Below are 22,175 nucleotides of genomic sequence, written 5' to 3'. Positions count from 1 at the left end.
GCAAAGACGATAAAAAAATTTATTCATAAAAATAAGTTGTACTTACATAATCAAATATTTATCAAATAACAAACAGTTACAATTTTCTATTATATATTATTTCAATTATTAAAACAATACAATAATGTTAAATGGAATACATACGAAGAACAATAATGTTAAATGGAATACATAGGAGTAGAATGTACTTGACTTTATTCAGAGTGATCTTGAATGAAATTGATACGTATTCAATACTAAAGGTAGATTTAATAATTTTTATTATTTTTTATTTACAGTTGGAGGATAAATTAATTAAAAGAAAGTATGGAGAGGAAGCTCAAGGGTAAAGCGCAAAGAACCCTACTTCAATTTATACTATGTAATTTATATTTATACAAGCGATGTTGAGAAAAATTGAATTTAAGACTTTCAGTGCAGGAGTAAATACTCTTAAGTGTTTGAGAAATAAATTCCTTACACACTTGAGAGATACAAGCCTCTTGCACACCGGGTACTTTTAAGTCACACACTTTATCGCATATGCATTTTATATTCATCATGATGCTTTTAATTTATTTTTAGACATATCCACACACTTATTGATTCATTGAATCACAAATAAAAAAGAAAATAAAGTTAAAATGAAACCCGAAATCACCAAAAAGTCCTCCACGCAACCAAACATACCCAAAAGTCCCAACGTTCCGACCGTCACGTCAAAATTCAAATCCTCTTTACGAAAATTTCCGCTTTCCCGCCCACGCCTCGCACTCCAAAATTTGCGCTTCAAAATTTCGCGGCCCACAATATAAATCCTAATCACTTACACCCTAAACAAACCCTATTGCCCTCTTTCTCTCTCCACCAAACTATTTATCTCCCTTCCATTTATATCTTTCTCGGCCATTCAATTTCTCTCTCCGCCGTACCGACAATGGCCGGCAAGCGCAAGAGCAAGTCTTCGCCCTCTGAAGCTCCTCCATCCAATTCCGCTTCAGCCAATAAGCTGAAGCGTACTGAGGAGCCGATAGCTAAAAAAGAGGTCGCAGAGAGTATGGAAAAAACTGCTTCTCCGCCGAGGAAGCTCAAGGGTAAAGCGGTCGCCGTCAAAGATGGAGAGGAGCCTGAAGCCAAGTTTCTTGGCAAACCGGTGAAAGATACAGAGGCTCGAAAGAGGTGGCCAAAACGGTACCTGGGAAAGGTGAAAGATTTTCTTACTAGTTTTTGGATTCTTGAGAGGTTTTGTTATTTTTCTTGAAAACGACAAACATATTAGTTCAAATAATGTAAGTTTCTAGGAAACTGTGTTATAAGTCTTTGTAAGTTTAAACGTTAGTATAAGTTTACTTAAATTGATTAGTAATTTTTGTTAAAACTTCAATAAGAACAATATATTTAGGCTTAGTTCAGTAAAGACAGACAATTTGTGGTAAGTGACTCATGAGATGGTCGTAGTAAGAAATCGAATGCTCCAAGAAATGCCTTTTCTGAAACATTTCTGTACTCCAGAGCAACAATACGTTAGCTTGATTGATACCTATTGTTTGCCCATTTTCTGAACCCTTAGGCTCTCTTTGGAGGAAAGGAGGAAAGGATTCCAAATCTATGGCTCCATTAGAGTTTTGTAGAAACAAAAGCTGTTACAATCATTAATAGGAAGATTACAGCTCCGAGACATTGAACAAATTCCCTGCATTTTTGGATTGAAGGTAGTCTCCAAGAAATTAAAGGGGAAGGTTTAGGAGAGAGATCAAAGGTGTTTTCTTTATTTGCATTTTTGTGACTTATTGAATTTTAATTGGTATGTGTGTTTTTTCCACTGGGACGAACCGATTATTGCCGAAAAGCTCGAACAGTGGGTTTTATATTTTTAATTAAGTGTTCGGCTGTCAGAAAATCAGTTTTAGCTCTATTTGGAGCTTGGCAGTGCTTCTAGTTGCAGATGTATGAATCATTGGGATTACTAATTTAATATTTTCGTTTTTAAGTGTGATGAACAAAATTGTTATTGGACACTTTTTAGGTTATGGGGTACTCAGTGCTTCAATGTGAATATGTATGATGCACTAGAGTTCGGTAAATTAGAATACCTTATAGGTGTTACCAAAGTATTATTAGGCCTGCTGGAGCTGACCTAGCCAAGTCCTAAATTCACTTTTGCACCCACCCATGCCACTTGGGCTAATCCCAAGGGCATTTGGATTTTATGCTGTTTTTTACTTTTAACAGTGTTCTTGGTATTGTTGTAGATGAAGCAGGTGTCTGGGCCAAACAACTCAAACCAGTAAGTTTTTTATTCTATTTCAAGTTTGTGTCTTTTTGTACATCATTATTTTTTTCATTTTTCTCAAAGATATTTCTTTTCACTTTTAAAAGCCCCTTGTCAGTATTTCATTGCTACCTATATGCTTTTCATTTTGTATCTTTGGTATTTCATATTTTGATATCTTTGAAACAGAGATGAAGATGCAATTCAGGCTCGTGGCCATTACATAAAGGCAGAGGTTGATGGACGAAACATATTTGATCTGTATGATGATGCTCATGTACAAGTGAGTTTGCATTATTATTATTATTATTATTATTATTATTATTATTATTATTTTCTTGTATTTGTACTTTTGTGAAATATTCCTGCCTCTGTTTTTCATTAATAATGTGGACACATTCACTTTGTTGATTGTGCTCCATATTGTTGATTGTATAATCAAAGTAACAATTAGTTATCCATTTGGTTATTGTCATGACTGTTTTCTGTTTATCGGAAACATCATGTTTGGGTACTCGTTTGAAAACAATAAGATGACTGATGACAAAGGCTCAGATTTGGTTCTTTTTGTGCACTGATATACTTGAACCTTTTTTTTTTTTGGGGTGCTTGCCTGTGTTTTCACCTAAGAAACTCAAAGTTTTTGTCAGGATGCCATTTGTTTGATAGGTGCGATTATTGCATGGCTAGGTAGCAATACCAACCTTTTACAAATTAATTCCAACAGTGCAAATGGTGTATATATATATATATATATGTGTGTGTGTGATAAGATTCATATGCACTATAATTGAAATTGACAAATTGTTAGATTTTGTACTATATTGCATTGTTCGAGAGTGAACTAGAAACATTTCCTGGGAAATTGGGCCTTAAATGCTTTTGTATACTTGCCTATTCATGAATTGACGACTTTCTGTATTCATTTTTATGTTTAGGCAGGGGATGGAAACGAACCCTACGTTTGTAAGATCGTGGAAATGTTTGAGGCGATTGATGGGACATTATATTTTACTGCACAATGGTACTATAGATCACCAGACACTGTAAGATATTCCCAAAGAATCCTCTTCATGATTCTCTTTTCAAATACTTCGAGTTTTTTATTTCTTTATGTGGAACAATAAGAAGCTATTTATTGTGTGCTAAATTATAACATTAATTTTTTTTTTTTTTTTGGGGGCTTTCTTGTAGGTCATAAAAGAGTGTGCTACAATTGATAGGAGGCGTGTATTTTTATCAGAGATTCAAGATGTCAACCCTCTCGATTGTCTTGTTGAAAAACTTAACATTGTTAGATTGTCTTTAAATGTATGGTTTAAGTTTCCACAATCATCCATTTTTTGTTGTTGTTCATATTAGTCCAATAAGAATTAATCACTGTATTTTCCCAGGTTGATCAAAATGAAAAGAGCAAATTAATTTCGACATGCAAGTACTTTTGTGACACAACATATTTGTTACCTTATTCAACTTTCATGAACTTGCCAGAAGGTTATCATCCTCCTTTTGTTTGATGTCGATGAATTGGTCTCTATTTCATTTGCAAGGCATATCTGTGTTCACATGTTGTTTTCTGTTAAAATTTCAGAAAATATACAGACGGGAAGTGATGACTCAACAATTTCTAGTGAGGCTGATGTGGACCGAGCTTGTGAGGTTAACTCCGAAGGTGCTGATGTGGACAAAGCTTGTCAGGTTAATTCCAAAGTTGCCCAACTCTGCCCTGTTAGAGAGTGTGGCAAACCAGAAGTCACATTGCTTGACCTATATTCTGGTTGTGGAGCAATGTCAACTGGGTTGTGCCTTGGTGCACAATTGTCTAATGTAAATCTGGTTACAGTAAGTCCAATTTCCTTGATTAATGTCTTCTAAAATTTTCAACATTAGTTCACCAATAATCATGGAGATTCGATAGCTGAATAAAACTCAACTTGTTAGATGTTGTACACAATGAAGTCCGCATACATGTGAGAGGATGAGGTTGACAAAGTTTAAGTTGCCACATTATTAGCAAATGAGAATCTACAAAAATATGCAAAATATTAATTCCATCCATCCATTTATAATTTCTCGTTAATATCTTTGATTTCTTGTTTAAATCTTTTAGAGATGGGCTGTTGACGTAAATGAGCATGCTTGCCAAAGTCTCAAACTTAACCACCCAGAGACAGAGGTATGTGTTTGTAGCTTACTTTTTCCCTCCTTTTGATGTGGTGCTTTGCACGCTTAACTTGTCTAATTCACATACCATAACAGGTTAGAAATGAATCCGCCGAAGATTTTCTCTCATTGCTGAAGGAGTGGAGAAAACTTTGCTTTTATTTTAACTTGGTTGAGACCAAGGACTCAGAGAATGATCAGTTTGACTTTTTTGAAACGGAAGACGAAGAGGAGGAAGAAGAAGATGGTGATAGTGGAAATGATGAGAATGATAGTGATGATCCTGAATTTGAAGTTGCTTACGTACTAGAAGTATGTTATGGTGACCCCAACAAGATAAAGAAGAGAGGATTGTACTTTAAGGTATGGAAATAATTTGTAGTCTTATGTTATTTTGTTTTTTGCCATAGGAGCAGTTGTTTATAAATGATTGAAGCTTTTCAGTTATGGTTTAATCCTCAAGTTCATAGTCTCTGCTTGGCCTTTATACAAACACGAGGCGTAAAGTGTGGGTTCAATTCTCTCTCTCTCTCTCTCTCTCTCTCTCTCATGAAAAAAAAATTATTGACACTGAAACGGCACGGGTTTCATTGTATGATATGGAAAATGGAAAGATAATCTAAAAGTACAAGCTGTTCACTGATAAAAAAAATGCTCAAAATTTTCCATCGTAAGTATGTTAGGTCTTCATTAATGGATATATCTTAAATGGGAATACAAAACTGTGTTTCATATGTTGCTACTGTGTGTACCCCTTAACAATGCAATCTCTGCTTCCGTGTGCCTTTCAGATTTATAAGAAAATTGCAGATAACCAAGCAATTAGTTTTTCACTAGATAATATTATTTGCTTTCTGATGTATTACACAGATCCGTTGGAAGGGGTATGGGGATGACGAAGACACCTGGGAGCCAATTGATGGACTGGGGTATGCAACTATCTTGAATTATGCTTGTAGTATTAATATCTGCCACCTGTTTGTGAGCATGTATGTGATACCTTCTGGCATGTTTAGTTGTGTCCTAAAGCATTGCAATGCATATCTTTCTGTCAAGCAGGCATTGTAGGAAGGCTATAGGGGACTTTGTTTCTCAACGTTATGCATCAAAAGCATTTCCTTTACCCGTAAGTTTTTAATTTTCCCCTAACCTTAAATTTAGAATTTGCAGAATTTAAATATAAATTATTGTCATTGACGCTTCATTTAATATTGTTCTGGACATTCTTCATGTAGGGTGATGTTGATGTGGTGTGTGGGGGGCCCCCTTGCCAAGGAATTAGTGGTTTCAACAGATTTAGGAACACACAACAACCGTTAGAAGATGAGAAAAATAAACAATTGATTGTTTTCATGGATTTCGTACAGTACCTTAACCCAAAATTCGTTTTGATGGAAAATGTGGTTGATATTGTAAAATTTTCTGAGGGACTCCTTGGACGTTATGCCTTGGGACGTCTTGTTGGTATGAACTATCAAGCTAGGATGGGAATGATGGCAGCAGGTGCATATGGGCTTCCCCAGTTTCGTATGCGTATGTTTATGTGGGGGGCCCGTCCTACTGAGGTATATTAGTTGAAGTATTAACTTTTACTAATAATGTGCTGGTTTTATCTCATGGCCTAATGTATTGCTTGATTTTTGCAGAGGTTGCCTCAGTACCCACTTCCTACACATGATGTTGTTGTAAGGGGTGTTATTCCCACGCAATTTGAGGTATGATAAGTGCTTAAGTTCTATGTTGTTTATGGTCGTTTTGTATTAAACAATTTGTAATAAATGCAGGGGAACACTGTTGCTTATGATGAAGGTGGCCCGGTTCAATTAGAAAGAAAGCTTTTGTTGGAGGATGCAATATCTGACCTTCCTGCTGTAAAGTCTTCTAATTGTTACTGTTGGGTGTGGTTTACTTTGTTTTTCTACCTTTCTCAATGTATATTTATCTACCCTGTTTGTATGTAGGTTGAGAATAGTGAAAACCGGGATGAGATGCCATATGCAGGGCCTCCCCAGACAGAATTTCAGAGGTTTATCAGACTAAGCAAAGAATGTAAGATGCTGCATTGGTTTTGAACATTTGATATGTCATTGATTTGAAACACACTTGTTGAGTTCAACTTCATGTACCTACTTCCCTGTTGTTTTCTTGCTTTGGTCGCATGATGTTTAGCTTATTGGAGTTATGACAATATGGGCCTCTGTGTTTTGTTTTCCTCTGGGTTTGCTGGCCTGTTCGAAGGATGCTGGACACTTTGATATTGTAACAATGTGAAAATGGAATGAGCTAATTGCTGTTGTCTGATTGTATTGTTACTTTGATACTGAGTAATACAGAAACTGAACTCAGCCGATTACATCTGCGTGATTAAATACTGTATATAGAAGTTAATTAAATCAGGAAAATAAACAACTCAATATGTCTCATTCAGTTAAATATAAGCCTTGCATGTTTCAGCCATTGCTAAAATGGTTAATGGTCACACATATGCTTGTAATGAAGTAGCAGTAGATTCTTAAAAATATATTTGGCAAGAGTTATGTGTTTGTTGGGAAAACTATAATTTCTGTTTGATTGTTGCTCTTGATACAGATTTGCTGGGGTCTTCAAAGGATGAATCATTACACAAGACGCTTTACGATCACCGTCCCCTAGAGTTGAATGCAGATGATTATGCACGTGTTTGTGAAATCCCGAAGAGAAAGGTTCCTTTCTTTACAATTAAATGCATGTTGGCATGTATTCCTTTGTCATTGATAAAATCCTGCAATCTTGATGTCAGCTTATAAGTTTAATATTTTATGAACTAGGGTGCAAACTTCAGAGATCTACCCGGTGTTCGTGTGCGTGTTGATAACAAGGTTGAGTGGGATCCTGATGTAGAAAGAGTGTATTTGAAGTCCGGGAAACCTTTGGTAAAAACACATCTTTCTCTGCTGGTTCTTTTGTTTTCCTGCAACTTTACTATGTGAATCTCACTCATGACATTGTACTGATAGGTCCCTGATTACGCTATGAGTTTTGTGAAGGGGTCTTCATCAAAGTAAGTTTTAGTACCTTTTTTTGTTTTGTGTTTGGGTTGCATGGTTCAATCACTCAACATAAATTTTGAAATCTTCTATTGCAACTCTGTCAAATTATGCAGACCTTTTGCCCGTTTATGGTGGGATGAAACCGTACCAACAGTTGTTACTAGAGCTGAGCCCCATAACCAGGTATATGCATACTTACATACAAAAAGATAAATGTTTTCAGACAAAAATCAGAAAAGACAACGAGTTAAACACATTTTCCTTTACTTTTTTACAGGCAATTTTGCATCCTGTTCAAGACAGGGTATTGTCAATTCGTGAAAATGCAAGACTTCAAGGTTTCCCAGATTACTACAAACTTTGTGGCCCTGTCAAGGAGAGGTACCCTATATTTTTATACTTCAGTTCTGTCATCTCTTGTTATATCAAAATCTACAGGTGGTCTTATCTCTTCATGGTTGCATTGTTTCAGATACATTCAAGTTGGCAATGCCGTTGCCGTTCCAGTTGCACGTGCATTGGGCTATGCGCTAGGTCTTGCTTTGAAAGGTTCTGCTGGTGTTGACCCCGTGTTTCCATTGCCGGAAAAATTCCCCAATATTCAGTGTCAGATTCATTCTGCATCATCCGAAGATGATGCTTGATTATTGTTGTAATAACTTGATTTGTTAAAGATTTGATGAGGGTGGATTATTATTTGTTCCACAACGGGGAACATTATTATGTCAAATGAATTTCAAGTGTTCGTCATTGTTATGCTAAAAAAAATTGTAAAAGTACCCAAAGCATATATTGATTGTGCACCATTATAATGAAACTCAAGCTCAATGCATAAATTCCTCTGGTTGTACTTTTGGTTGCCGTTTGTTAATTCATCAATTTTCCTTTTTTCTTTTTCGTGTCGAAATCAATCAGTATAAGAACAAAAACAATATGAACATAGAGTTTTGCTTTACATACATATTTAATAATGCCACCCAACGAAGATTCAAAATCAACATGTATTTAAAAAAAAAACTCTGGGTTTTGCCCAACAAAAATTAAATGGCAATTAACACTGGAATTAAGAAGAGCTTTTTCACCCAGAGATTTTACATTAAAAAGAAGAAAAAAAAACTTAACATCATTCAACATTCATCATTCATTCTCCATGAAAGTACAATTTCATTCTACATAAGAGTCGAGTAACAACAGCTCAACTCATTTTGGGTTGAGGATTTTTTGATCTGTTAATAGGAAATGGAGGCAACCGAAGCACAGCTTCCTCTGTCTCAATCGGATCAGACCTCAGTATCTACCAACAACAAAAAGCAAAAAAAAAGTCCAATTAATAAAAACCAAACCCAGAAAAGAATAACCTTTATGTTTGTATTGTGTAGAGAGAGAGAGAGAGAGAGAGAACTGACTGGGTCTTGAAGCACAGGTTTGGTGTCGTCTTTGGCTGGTACGAAAGGAGGCTTTGTGAGCTTGGCAGCATTATTATTGTTGCTGGGTTTCATGGAGGAGATTTCAGAGTCCGAGTCTTTCATCGTCTCCTTTTTCTCTCTCTCTCTCTCGCTTTCGAATTTCACTTGTGTCTATGCGTTTACTCTCTTTTTTCTTCTTAACTCAACTGCGAAGGTAGAAGAATTGGAAAAAAAACAATGGGCTTTTTAGATTTTTCAGGGTCAAATAATGGGCTTTTCGGATAGAGGGCCCAAATGTAGCTCGCTTTTTATTATTATTTATTTCCTCAAAGCAAAAAGAGAATTGTAACGATGATCCTTCGATTTCCGAATATCAAATTTGAGTTTAAAGGGAAGATTACATTGATTAAAAAAATAAAAACCTTAAAATAAAGCTAGTTAAATAAAAATAAAAGAAAAATCGGTAAGGACATTCTTGACAAACATGTTCTCCTTTTCTTGCTTTCCTTTTTGAAGTCCATTTGCCCTGCTGCTTTCGGAAATTCTCAGAGTCTTGCAAATCCTGCACCAGAGAAGCAATGGAAAACGGAATCTTAAAGAGTTTCAAGTCTTGGTCTTAGGGCCAAATAAGAATTAAAATAAGAAAGAATTATTTCTTCAAGGATATACATATAAAACAATGACAAAATTGATCCATATATATATATATATACATATACCTTGTCGCTTAGAGAGGGTGTGATTTTAGTCAGTGCTTGCTCAAAGTGAGTTTGTTTGATTATGCATGGAGATGAACCCCAACTCGCAAGTGACGTTAGTTTCTCTTCAACAGCAGCCATAGCAGCTTCATGCATCTTGCATCAGTAGATTGATGAACAGATATGTCAGAAAATCCCAATCACAAAACTAAATCCTTCCAATTCTTCTCCATAATCAATTGCTATATAATAAAAAGCATAACATATGTATTCAAGTATAGCCCAAACAGTGCAGCAAGATCAGCTCTAGTAAATTTTTCACAAGCGGTTCTTTGTCCAATCTCACTTAGATTAACACTGGAATCCATAGGCTTGTTGCTTGCAAGAGCTTTTAAGATGAAGCCACGCTCATCTTTATTGGGCAGGGGGACATACATATGCTTACCAAATCTTCCGGGTCGTAAAACGGCAGGGTCCATTAGATCCAGTCTGCCAAACACGTCAATTTGTAGGAAATGTATAATCATAATCATCATTAAAACTGAAGAAGAATGAACAATGAGGTTTACCGATTAGTGGCACCAATTAGAATTACACCCTTCCGCTTCTCTCCACTGTCCAACTCTACAAGTAACTGCAATTGTAAGCAGTACTCAGTTGATTTTATACATGGATGAATAACATATGAGTGAGTGTGTGCATTGTAGATGGATGAACTTCGAACCGGTCAAAGCCTGCCTTTTTCCAGATTGGTTTACCTGGTTGGTTCAATAGAATCTCAACACTCTCTACTCCTTGTTCCCCTCGGTCACCTGCCAATAATTCACAGAGAGAAACTTGAAAAGAGATGATTTTGTAGGGCACTTCGTCGACAAAAATATCTACCATGTCCAACAGGTTAATGTATTGAGAACGGATGCAGCATAATCATGATATTATTATTAATATTTGCAAAACAAATTATGGAAATCTATAAAGGGGATAGCAGCAGGAAGAACAACTGTGGAGAAGATAGAACCACAAACCTCATCAAAGAAAAGTATGCATGGTGTGAACGCCCTTGCACGACTAAACAATGTCCGAACTGCCTTCTCACTTTCTCCCCACTTTTTATTCAGAAGTTCGGGGCCCTAACCATTTACCAAAGGCCATGCGAAATCAAACAGATTTTGTCAAATTATGCAAAAACATACGTTGATTGAAATGTTTATTTTCCACTGGACAAAACAAAATAACACAAACCTTAATGTGAATGAAGTTAGCTCCTGCCTCATTAGCAACAGCCTTCGCGATCAATGTTTTACCGCACCCTGGAGGCCCATAGAGCAGAAAACCTGTCTCTAGCTTCATTAAGGACTTGTAATTAAGCTTGGATTGTTTTTGTTTTCTTTTCTTTTTCGCCAAGTTAGGATGGGGAGAGGGTTTTTATACGTGGTTGCGTGAGTTTAGTTTTTAGAATAATTTTCAACCTATTTTCTAAATTAAGAAGGGGAGAGAGTTTTTAAACGCTTGTCATACGAAATAAGGAAAACAAAAAAATAAAAGACAAGAGAAAGGAGAAAAACAAATAATTAATAAGCCTGAATAGTGAATAAATTGCTGGACCTACAATTACTTTACAGCAAAAGTTTATACATGGGGGCCGCGTCAATTATAATTCCTTTGATGTCATCTCGAAGGGTCCAATTTTCACACTGACAAACCAACAACTATATTATTTTAGCCAAATTCAACCGATACAATAATCTAAAAGCCAAGAAAAATTCAAATTTTTCTATATATACCCAGCTTTTTGTTCATAAAATCACAATTCTTCTTTACTCTCAAACATTGGTTTTTATTTATTTATTGTGCTTTCCTATCTTTTGTGATCAACAAAATGAGTGGAATTATATCTTCTCCGAATTTAAATATTTTTAGGTCTATTTGTTTTAAAAAATAAAATAAACCTAACACACACAAAATTTCTTTTATAAAGTTAACACAAAAACAAATTAAGACAATAAAATCAAATATACATTTTTAGATTTACATATTCCTCATTGGAGCACAACTCCTGGAGGTGTAAAGGAAATTTAAATTGGCTTTACACTCTCTCCCCCCACTAAGGAGCCAATTGTGAATGCTCTAAAATAACCAAAAGGGACTGATAGCGCTCAAGTCTCTTTTGAGGCTTTTTTTAGTAGTGGGATTGTAAGCCTCTTGGCCACCCTCATGACCAGTGCCTAAACGACACATAATAACATCATTTACAATGGGCTCCTTAAACCACATATTTAGACATATTTTAGGGAGGAATTGGAAAAATACAACTCCAACCATGCTCCCCACCTCTAAAATAGGGAAATCTCTAGGAGCTCCTAAATCTAAGGAGAGAGAAATGACTCATAGTGGCTCCTTATAATTTAATGTTGCTTTATTTAATGAGTATTTCAAACCTTAAATTAATGCTAACTATTTTTTATATTATTTTTTAAGGGGAGTGCTAGCAACCTTCTCTCTAACCTTCTCTTTTGGACCTTCTCCCTTCTTCTCATTACAAGTGTCACTTTCCTTACACTAAAAACAATGTCATTAATGCATCACACAAACTAGTTTTTGTTTTCCAAGTTTACCCTTATTAAATGTATTATTTTTATTTTTTTAATAACAAGCTAATTTTTTTTTTAATATTTATAACTTTCTTACCACCTTGTTAAAAATTAAATAAGAAAATAAAAACTGAAGTTTTTTTTAATTTTTAATTTTTCCAAAGAGGCGCGTGCTTTGTTAAAAGCAAAATAAAGATAATAACAATGTCATGAAACAAACCTTATTTTTATTTTTAAAAATGTGCTAAAGAAGTTATAATAAAATTTGAATAAATTGAAGGAAATATAAAAGCCAATACAGTTTACAAGGGTAAAGTTGGAAAACAAAAACTAAATTGTGTGATGCATTAATGGCATTGTTTGAAGTGTAAGGAAAATGACACTTGTCATAAAGAGAAGGGAGAAGGTCCAAAAGAGAAGGTTAGAGAGAAGGTTGCTAGCATTCCTCATTTTTAAAATAGAGATGAATCAATTAAAAAAGAGTTATAACATTTATGACTCTCTAAACTAGAGAGCATGCTTGGAGTTTAAATTTTATAGAGAGCTCCTAAAATAATTTTTATATGTTTTTAGCTAAAATTTAACTGAAAAATAGAGAGCATGATTGTGGATACTCTAAGAAAGGTGGATGGTGAGTAATAAGAAAAGTACACATAATAAAAAATCTGGCGCTGCGCAGTGACCAAAAACAAAATAATCAAGAAAAAGAGACAATATTCTGGTGCTGAGCATTTACCTAAACCTTAAACCCAACCAAAAAAAAAAAAAAAAAAAAAACACACACACACACACAGAGAAAGAAGAAAGAAAATAGAGAGGCGTGCTGGTGCGAAGAAAGTGCCAAAAAATCTATATGCTATATGACGTCGTACATTCGTGTATATATTGTTAATTGAAGCCAAGCCATCTCTCTCTCTCTCCCTGCATTCTCTCCTTCCTGGTCTACGAAGTCCCATTGGAGAAAAAAAAGTCACATTGTTATTGGCCAATAGAAACATGAGGGTAGATATGGAGTCAGAAATTTCGTCGTTTGGAAACAAAAAAAACATGGAAGAAAAGATTCCTGATGCTGAGCATTGACTAAAAGCAAGAAAGAAACAAAACATCGTAACACTATTCACTAAAAATGATTGTAGTTCCCGTCGACCCTAAATAGTAAACTGTAGATGTGAAAACTAAAGCTCCCAAGAACCAAAAAAATATGGAGGGACACGTGTTATACCCAAGCCTACAATATCCCACAGCTATATATAGTCCTCTTAACGAAGCCGAGGCAAGCCATCCTCTCCCCTCCCTGGTCTACCTACAATATCCCATAGCCATTGCAGAAAAATGAGAAATACTTCCACTGCTTCTTCTTATTATTATCAGTCCCTAAAGGCATTCCTCCAGAAAATAACACTCATTATTAGCCGCAGTTTTGATCATCACCATGATGATGTTGTTGATGACCCAGAAAGTACTTCAGCTGCCCCCGAAGCCGAACCACAACCATCTGTACCAGCACCAGCACCAGCAGCTAGGCCTAAGCCAACTAAGTACCAAAACTTAGATTGGGCAAAGATTATTGTGGCGTATTGCTTGTCAACAGCCGTTGCCATGGCTCTCACACCCGTCCAACATCACTCCAACCAGCTCCCTTTAACCTTTCGATTTCTCGGACTCGCGGTCCTGTTTTCCTTTGCTTGCATCATGGTAAGCAAATTTATTCACAGCAACAACTGTCCAAGAATAACAATTGAGCTCTTCCATTCTTTTGGGGTCTTTTTTGGAATCACGGCCTTCTTCATTTGCATTACAATCCCATTTCCTCTCTGGTTCAAATGTACTGCCTCTGTCATCTATGTGGTCTCAGGCCTTGTAATCATGTTTTGTAACTACTTTCTATAATTAATTATAGGTATTATTGTCTTTATTATTACCAGCTAGCCTCTATGCTAATTGGGATTTTTTTAAAAAAAATTTATTTTTACTTTTCTTTTTTGAATTAAGAAAGATAAAATGGGTATTTGTGTCCCATTATCTGATTTTGTTTGTAATTTTAATTTTTTTAATATAAAAAAGTATAAATTTACCATATTTTCCTCACTTAATTAATAATTTGAATTCTTAATATAACCACGAAATTTTTAGGAAGATTCTCTATTATATTCAATATAGGGGCCCAAATTATAAAATAACTTTATATAAAATGGACTTTAAAAACACACCTAAAGCCCATTTACAACATAACAAAGAAGCTTTTAACTTCTTATAAATTACAAAACTGCCGTCGATTTCCAACCCCAAAACCTCATTAAAAAACCCAAAACATTCAATGGGGCATTGAAGTAATTTAATAATTAAAATTAAATTCAATAGGGCCAACTGTCATTTTTTGAATTTTTTTGTAGTTTATTTAAAAAAATAAATGATGTATGATTTATCTATGTCATTAATGCTAAGAATAAATATATAACTAAATATCTCAAAATTTTATAATATTTTGAATAGTTAACCATTCTATGGTTGTTGCTTAAGTATATAGATTCATAGCCAGCAAGAAAATAACCCAACAAAAAAGAAAATTGCACTAGTGCAGCAGCTCTGCTTGATTTTGGCGTCAGCAGTAGGGGTGGGCACTCAAACCGGCAAACCGAAAATCCGAGCCGAACCACACCGAACCAAACCGAAAAAAAACCGAGTTGACCAAAAAGTCAAAAACCGGTCAAAAACCGAACCGGACCGGTTTGGACCGGATTCGGATCCGGTTCCATGTCTTCAAAAACCGACCCGGGCCGAACCGAACCGGTGAAACTAAAAAAATATATAATTTCAATATATATTTATATTTAATGCTATATTTTTAATTTCACTAAAAAAACCTAATATTTATCCAAGTTCAATGTCAAAATATCTCTCTTTTCTCACTTTAATATTTATTAATTATATGAAATTGAATAATTTGTTAATTTTCAAGTAAAAAAATAATATTTCAGTTGAGAATTGTATTACAAAAAAATTTAAAAAAATAATTTTTATAATCCGGTTCAAAACCGAACCGGAACCAGAACCGGACCGAAACCGATTCAAACCGAACCGGACGGTTTTTGAATTTTTTTAATTAAAACCGAACCGAACCAAACCGCATGAATAGTATCGGATCGGTTCTAATTTGAGGCAAAAACCGATCCAAACTGAACCGTGCCCACCCCTAGTCAGCAGGCCCCATTTTAGCCCAGTTGAATTGTCAAAATGCTACTTGCCAAAAGCAAAAGGTCACTCTCCCACAGAAGGGTCCAATTTTTAAGAGTTGAATGACACACGAAGAGGGAAGGAAGAGCAGTGCTCTCTAACTCTAAGTCAAGGGCGCTGATGATAAATTAAGGATCATTGACCCAAAAAAGAAAAAAACAAAAAAGGCATCAAAATTTCACTTTTTCTTTTGACACTCTGATATATGATTATAACTATAGATTTTGACACTTCGATGCCTTCTTTTTTTCTTTGATAATTTAGAGTCCCAATCAAATCACACAATTTCTCTAATTAATTGCTATGCTCTATGGACAGCTTCCATGCCACACACACTGGTAGCTTATGTTTCATCTTTTTGGTGCTATGAACACCTCTCCATATTTCTGCTATTACTATTCTCTATGGACAATATAACATCTTGGTTTCCTTTTTGAAGCCCTCTCCAAATACCCTTTCCCCTGCTTCCCGAAATAAGAGTCGGTAGTCTTAGGGCCAAATAAGAATTAAAATAATGCCGGTGAGTCCTCACTTAGAATTTTGGTTCCTTACTATGTTAAGATTTTGGATATATTTATGTGTTAGTGAACACAGAGAAAGTCAAGAATTAGAATAATTCCAATACTCATGCATTAGTAAGTACACGAGAAGCATGAATTGGAATTCCAATACTGATAAGGAACATGCCATTAATTCATAATTAAAATTTTGAATTAGTAGTAAAAGATGTATTACTTATAGTTGTGAATATATCCATACTTTTTTTTCTTTCCTGAAAGCAAATAGAGAATTACAACGATGATCATTTGGGATCTGATTTTTGGGATCCCTACATTCCGAATATCAAAATTGACTTTACAAGAACATCCATAACCACATTTGCTTCCGGAAAACATGCTGGACTTGGACCTATACTTGTGTACACAAGAACCTAATATCGTTAAGCCAAACATGATTTTATTCAGGATTGACCAATATAATTAAAAAGAAGTCGACCCAAACATGATCCATGAACGGGGTATTAACTATTAACCATTCACTCAAATTTTCAATCAATCTTGAAGTATGAACCCAAAAAAACACAGAAAGAAAACATGCAATCATGCATCCGGTTCAAGACTGTAAAAACTTGATCGTGAAAAGTGAAAAAAGAAGGCGAAGATGTTACCAGATGCTTAGAGACGTCACCAAGCAGGATCTTGAAAAGCGATTCTTTCTTTACTGAACGCTTCATAAGTTTCCTTGCCATTTGAACCAAGTCTTCAGTCTTCAACGAAACCTCTTCAAAGATCAAAGCTTTTTAGGAGTGGATTTTCTGTGTAGCTAGCTTTTGTGGGTAAATTTTATCCGGTCTGCCAAACACACAACAACATGTAGGAAAATTCAGAGATGCAGAAATGCATAATCATCATCATAATCATCATCATCATCATCATCATGGTCATGAAAACTGAAGAAGAATATGGACAAGGAGTTTTACCTATTAGCGGCACCAGTGACAATTACACCCTTCCACTGGTCTCCACCGACTAACTCTACAAGTAACTGCAATTTTAAGCAGTAGTCAGTTGATTTTCTTCATAGATGAACAATAGATGAGTGATTGTGTGCGCGAATGTTTATAGAATGGATGAACTTGAACGGTCGAAAACCTGCGTTTTCAGATTATTTTACCTGGTTCAATATATAGCAGCTCAACACTCTGCCCTCCTTCTTGTCCTCGCTTTGTTGTCAAAGCATCCACCTGCATGCCAAGAATTCACAGAGAAGACCTTTAAACGAGATATATATGATTTGTAGGACACTTTTTCCACAAAACAACTCGCCATGCCCAACAACAGACAGCTTTATGTATTAAGAAAGGGTGCAGATCCAATGATGGAAATCTATAAGGGGGATAGCAGGAAGAACAACTGTGGAGAAGATAGAACCACAAACCTCATCAAAGAAAAGTATGCATGGTGTGCACGCCCTTGCACGGCTGAACAATGTTCGAACTGCCTTCTCACTTTCTCCCCACTTTTTATTCAGAAGTTCAGGGCCCTAACCAATTACCAAAGGCCATGCGAAATCAAACAGATTTTGTCAAATTATTTAAGAACATACGTTGATTGAAATGTTTATTTTCCAGGGGACAAAACAAAAATAACACAAACCTTAATGTGAATGAAGTTAGCTCCTACCTCATTAGCAACAGCCTTGGCGATCAATGTTTTACCGCACCCTAGAGGACCATAGAGCAGAAAACCTGTCTCTAGCTTGATGTAGAGCAGATGACAGATTTTATCGCGGTTGAGCTAGAAAAAGGACGTAGCGGGAATTTGCAGATTTGTTGTCCGAGCTCCGATTAGGACGCAAAGTACCATTTCGGAAAGGGAACGACGCCACGAGTCAAACTCACTACTTTGCTTTGATGTACGTTGGATTTTGGTATTCTGATGTCGTTTGGCCTTCCAAAACTGCATTCAAAGTTTCGTAGTTAATTCTCCGAATAAATTCTGTTTTTCAGTTTTAATGTAATAACTCCTCTAGCAGTTCAAGGGTTGAGAGTTGTGTATTTAGACAGGTTTGTCTGACGTTTCTGATTATCTCAGATTTTAATAAAATTATCCCAAGAGAATTCCTCTTAATTTCTGGTGGAATCCAGATTTATTGTTACCCAAGGTTTGTTGCTTGTGCTGCGTCATAGCTTCATTTCAAATTCCTGAAAACACAAACCATTCCAAGGCACAAATCAGCTTTCTTCCACAAACACACACACACAGACACACATAGGGGGAAAAACATAAAAAGTAAAGTGCAGATACTGGTTACCTCATAGATCTCAGGATACTTAATACGATTGACTATATGAAGATCAAGTTCGTGCCTCAAAGCATCATCACCAACATCTGCCCATTTCACATCAGGAATTGCAGAGAATCCTTGTCTTTTTAACGAAGGCGGATCCTCTTGAACTGCTTTCTGCAGAAGAATGCAACATAATAAACACTCATCATCTTGACAGATTTTATAAACAAGGCTGTTTTGCCAATTTGCTCATGAACTTTAGAGTCGCTATCAATATTTGGTCAATTGAAATAGTTCAAGTCCCAAATTTTCCAAAAAGACTAACTGCACTATATACATACACATACAATGACATTGACAAACTACGGACATAACTCAAATATTAGGATACTTAACGCAGGAGTGAGTAAAAACATGCATATGCAAGTGAAAACATGGATTTTGAAAGGGAGCAAAAGTAAGAAAATAACTAATTCCAAATAACCTGAAAATCAGCCGTGAGCTTTTCTTTTTCTTTTTCCAAAGAAGCATCTATGTCATGGTCATTTTCATATCTAGATAAAGGCTTCATGAAGGATGCCAAACGATTATGAAAAAATAGGGGTGAGGACGAATGGATCGATCTTGTCCCTGAACTGCAGACCGCACCATTGAAGAAACACGGTGTGGTTCGGTTCACTGTTGGCCTTAAACCCGCGGAGAAACCGAACTGACCCCATCCGCGTTGGGCCAGAGAAAGAGAAAGAGAAAGAGGAAGTCTCATAACAGATGCAAGTCAAGTCAAGAGAAAGAGGCAGAATTCAAGCTATACACTCTAAACAAAATCCCAGAATTGGAAACAACTGTCTATCGAATCCCAGCAATACAGTCTGTCTTCCACTTTGGTTTTGATTTTGATTTTGTTTTGAGAAAGTCCGAGTCTGAGACCTCCCATCCTCTTCGTCTCTCCCCCTTGCTCTGTTCAAGCTCACACTCTGTTTCCTAACCGCCAATTAAATTTAAGAACTGATTCCTTTATATAGTTTTAGGTTTATAGCCAAAGTCAGTGCTTTCATATGTATTCATTCAAGAAGTATAACGTGGCTATACGCTTTAAATAAAAAAAATATATTTAAAGCGTATAGCCGAACGGCTATACTTCTTAAATAATTAACGAGTATAGCCGGCCGGCTATACTTCCTGAATACACAATAATATTCAAAGGGTCTAGCCGCGCGGCTATACTTCCGGAATGAAAATTAATATTTCACGAGTCTAGCCGCACGGCTATACCTCTGAAATAGATAATAATATTTATATCGTATAGCCGAACCGTATTTAATGGAAAATATATTTAAAGAGTATAGCCGAGCGGCTATACTAGTTAAATAAAAAATTAATATTCAATCAGTATAGCCGCACGGCTATACGGTGTGAACAAATAATAATATTTAAAGAGTATAGCCGCTCGGCTATACATTTTAATAATATTTTATATATTTCCTTCTCTTTCCACCGCCGCCTCCAGAGCTGATCAGCTCCGAATAATCGAGCTCTCCTCTGTCAGACTGTCACTGCTCAACAGCCCCAATTCCTTTGGTAACTACTAATTGCAATCAATATAATTCCATTAGCAAATGCCATGACTTTGAGCTTAGAGCCTCTAGACCCTTGATTAATTGTATACTTGCACACCAGCACCAAGGAAAGAGATGGCCTTATTTTTGAACAAACTAGCTTCTCTGGTGCCCGGTGCCCATGCTGTCGACGTTGACCTCCCTCTTGAGATTTTGCTCAAGGATGAGCACAAGCTTGAACAGGTTGCTTTGGGTAGAGAGTTCCATATAAGTCTGGGAAGAACAGTACCAATCCGAGTGCACCAGATTGACTCCCTGGTCACAATGCTTCGCCAGAAGCTTTAGATTCAGAGGCGGTATGGTTACTTACATTATATTGCGTGCATGAATTTTAGTTTTTTCATTGAACATAATGCTGATTTGCCGTAAACCATTTCCCATTTTTTGGTTTCTAACACATTTTGTTATTGTAAAACAGGTATTGGATTGATATTAGCAAGTGGGAGGATTTTGTTATCCATACTTTATATTCTAGTTATTTTATATTCTTGTGTACGCCTTAATATGACTTTAAATTTTCCCTTATATCACTTATAGTTGTTAATATATTTATGTGTTAGTAAATATGGGGAAAGTCAAGAATTAGAATCATTCCAATTCATGCGTTAGTAAACACCGGAGAAGCATGAATTGGAATCATGTCAAAACTGATAAATAAACACGCCATAATTCATAATTAAAATTTTGAATTAGTAATAAAAGATGTATTACTCTCAGTTGTAAATATATCAATTTTTTTTTTCTTTCCTAAAAGCAAAAAGAGAATTACAACGATGATCGTTAGGATCCCTACATTCCGAATATAAAAATTGACTTTACAAGAACATCCATAACCATATTTGCTTCCCGGAAAACATGCTGGAATTGTTGGACCTATACTTGTGTACCCAAGAACTTAATATCATTAAGCAGAGAAAATAAGCACCAAGGAGGTCTTTTGCCATTTTGAAGTAGCCGAAGAAGTATCTCTGAATGGAATATATAAATGAAGTAAAAGATGCATTAAATCATGATTTTCGGATTTACAATATATATTTCAAAAAGCAAAATGGGTAATAAACATGAGATTTTAAAACTAGTGGGTCTAGAACAACAAAAGAAAAGACATGATTTAAATCTAACAAAAGGCAAACTTTTTGGCCTTGAATCCATTAGCCCTGTTTTCGCCAAATATCTGATAGTCTTGCAAATCCTGCACCGGAGAAGCAACGGAAAATGTAAACTTACAAAGTTGGTAGCTTAAGGGCCAAAGAAGAACTAAAAAAGAAACACAAGGCGAAGGGGAATCACACAGTGACAAAATTGATTCATATATACCTCGTCTGTTAGAGATGGTGTGATTTTAGCCAGTGCTTTCTCAAAGTGAGTTTCTTTGATTGTGCAGGGAGATGAATCCGAACTCGCGATTGATGTCACTTTCTCTTCAACAGCAGCCATGGTAGCTTCATGCATCTAGCATGAACAGATTGATGAATTCATATGTTAGTTCTCCTTTCAGTTACTATAGAATGAAAGGGTTAACAAAAATAGCCATACCAGTGCAGCAAGATCAGCTCCAGTAAAATTTTCGCATGCGTTTCTCTGTCCAATCTCGCTCAGATCTACACGGGAATCTATAGGCTTGTTCCTTGCAAGAGCTTTTAAGATGAAACCACGCTCATCTTTACTGGGCAGGGGAACATAAATATGCTTACCAAATCTTCCGGGTCGCAAAACAGCAGGGTCCATTACATCCGGTCTGCCAAACACACAACAACATGTAGGAAAATTCAGAGATGCAGAAATGCATAATCATCATCATCGTGGTCATGAAAACTGAAGAAGAATATGGACAAGGAGCTTTACCTATTAGTGGCACCAATGACAATTACACCCTTCCGCTGGTCTCCACCGTCCAACTCTACAAGTAACTGCAGTTTTAAGCAGTAGTCAGTTGATTTTCTCCATAGATGAACAATAGATGAGTGATTGTGTGCGCGAATGTATACAGAATGGATGAACTTGAACGGTTGAAAACCTGTGTTTTCAGATTATTTTACCTGGTTCAATAGCAGCTCAACATTCTGCCCTCCTTCTTGTCCTCGCTTTGTTGTCAAAGCATCCACCTGCATGCCCAGAATTCACAGAGAAAACCTTTAAAAGAGATATATATGATTTGTAGGACACTTTTTCCACGAAACAACTCGCCATGCCCAACGACAGACAGCTTTATGTATTAAGAAAGGGTGCAGATCTAATGACGGAAATCTATAAGGTGGATAGCAGGAAGAACAACTGTGGAGTAGATAGAACCACAAACCTCATCAAAGAAAAGTATGCATGGTGTGCATGCCCTTGCACGGCTGAACAATGTTCGAACTGCCTTCTCACTTTCTCCAACCCATTTATTTAGAAGTT

General features: G+C 36.0%; 2 protein-coding genes and 1 long non-coding RNA gene across 3 annotated transcripts in view; 1 reads left to right on the top strand and 2 right to left on the bottom strand.

Moving 5' to 3' along the window:
• Positions 1-813: 813 nt before the first annotated feature.
• LOC117632863 (DNA (cytosine-5)-methyltransferase CMT3-like) lies at positions 814-8,279 on the top strand. Its single transcript, XM_034366465.1, has 21 exons — positions 814-1,183; positions 2,232-2,266; positions 2,441-2,534; positions 3,190-3,297; positions 3,446-3,562; positions 3,646-3,745; positions 3,843-4,093; positions 4,362-4,427; positions 4,511-4,777; positions 5,285-5,343; positions 5,474-5,540; positions 5,650-5,979; positions 6,061-6,129; positions 6,199-6,285; positions 6,376-6,463; positions 7,004-7,116; positions 7,222-7,326; positions 7,411-7,454; positions 7,557-7,626; positions 7,721-7,824; positions 7,916-8,279. The coding sequence occupies exons 1-21, from the start codon at positions 917-919 to the stop codon at positions 8,085-8,087; spliced, it is 2,613 nt and encodes an 870-aa protein (XP_034222356.1). The 5' UTR covers positions 814-916; the 3' UTR covers positions 8,088-8,279.
• A 207-nt stretch (positions 8,280-8,486) lies between these two features.
• LOC117632406 lies at positions 8,487-9,024 on the bottom strand. The gene is made up of 2 exons (XR_004586469.1): positions 8,850-9,024; positions 8,487-8,737 (listed from the first exon to the last, which is right to left on the bottom strand). It is a non-coding gene; the product is annotated as an uncharacterized LOC117632406 (long non-coding RNA).
• Positions 9,025-9,733: 709 nt separating this feature from the next.
• Positions 9,734-22,175, bottom strand: part of LOC117632983 (cell division control protein 48 homolog C-like) — a 12,644-nt gene continuing 202 nt past the window's right edge. Inside the window, exons 2-14 of the mRNA XM_034366638.1 lie at positions 21,818-21,883; positions 21,624-21,688; positions 21,315-21,516; positions 21,096-21,230; positions 20,912-20,970; positions 18,647-18,716; positions 18,178-18,336; positions 17,529-17,636; positions 17,311-17,415; positions 17,065-17,116; positions 10,117-10,195; positions 9,894-10,036; positions 9,734-9,789 (exon numbers count right to left, since the gene is read on the bottom strand). Of these exons, the coding sequence (XP_034222529.1) occupies positions 9,734-9,789; positions 9,894-10,036; positions 10,117-10,195; positions 17,065-17,116; positions 17,311-17,415; positions 17,529-17,636; positions 18,178-18,336; positions 18,647-18,716; positions 20,912-20,970; positions 21,096-21,230; positions 21,315-21,516; positions 21,624-21,688; positions 21,818-21,883 (1,299 nt within the window). The remainder of the gene's footprint in view (positions 9,790-9,893; positions 10,037-10,116; positions 10,196-17,064; positions 17,117-17,310; positions 17,416-17,528; positions 17,637-18,177; positions 18,337-18,646; positions 18,717-20,911; positions 20,971-21,095; positions 21,231-21,314; positions 21,517-21,623; positions 21,689-21,817; positions 21,884-22,175) is intronic.

The sequence above is a fragment of the Prunus dulcis genome, chromosome 6, assembly GCF_902201215.1.
Source record: "Prunus dulcis chromosome 6, ALMONDv2, whole genome shotgun sequence".
NCBI lineage: Eukaryota > Viridiplantae > Streptophyta > Magnoliopsida > Rosales > Rosaceae > Prunus > Prunus dulcis.
Note: the sequence above shows the minus strand (reverse complement) of the source record. Positions and strands in the feature narration are given on the sequence as shown.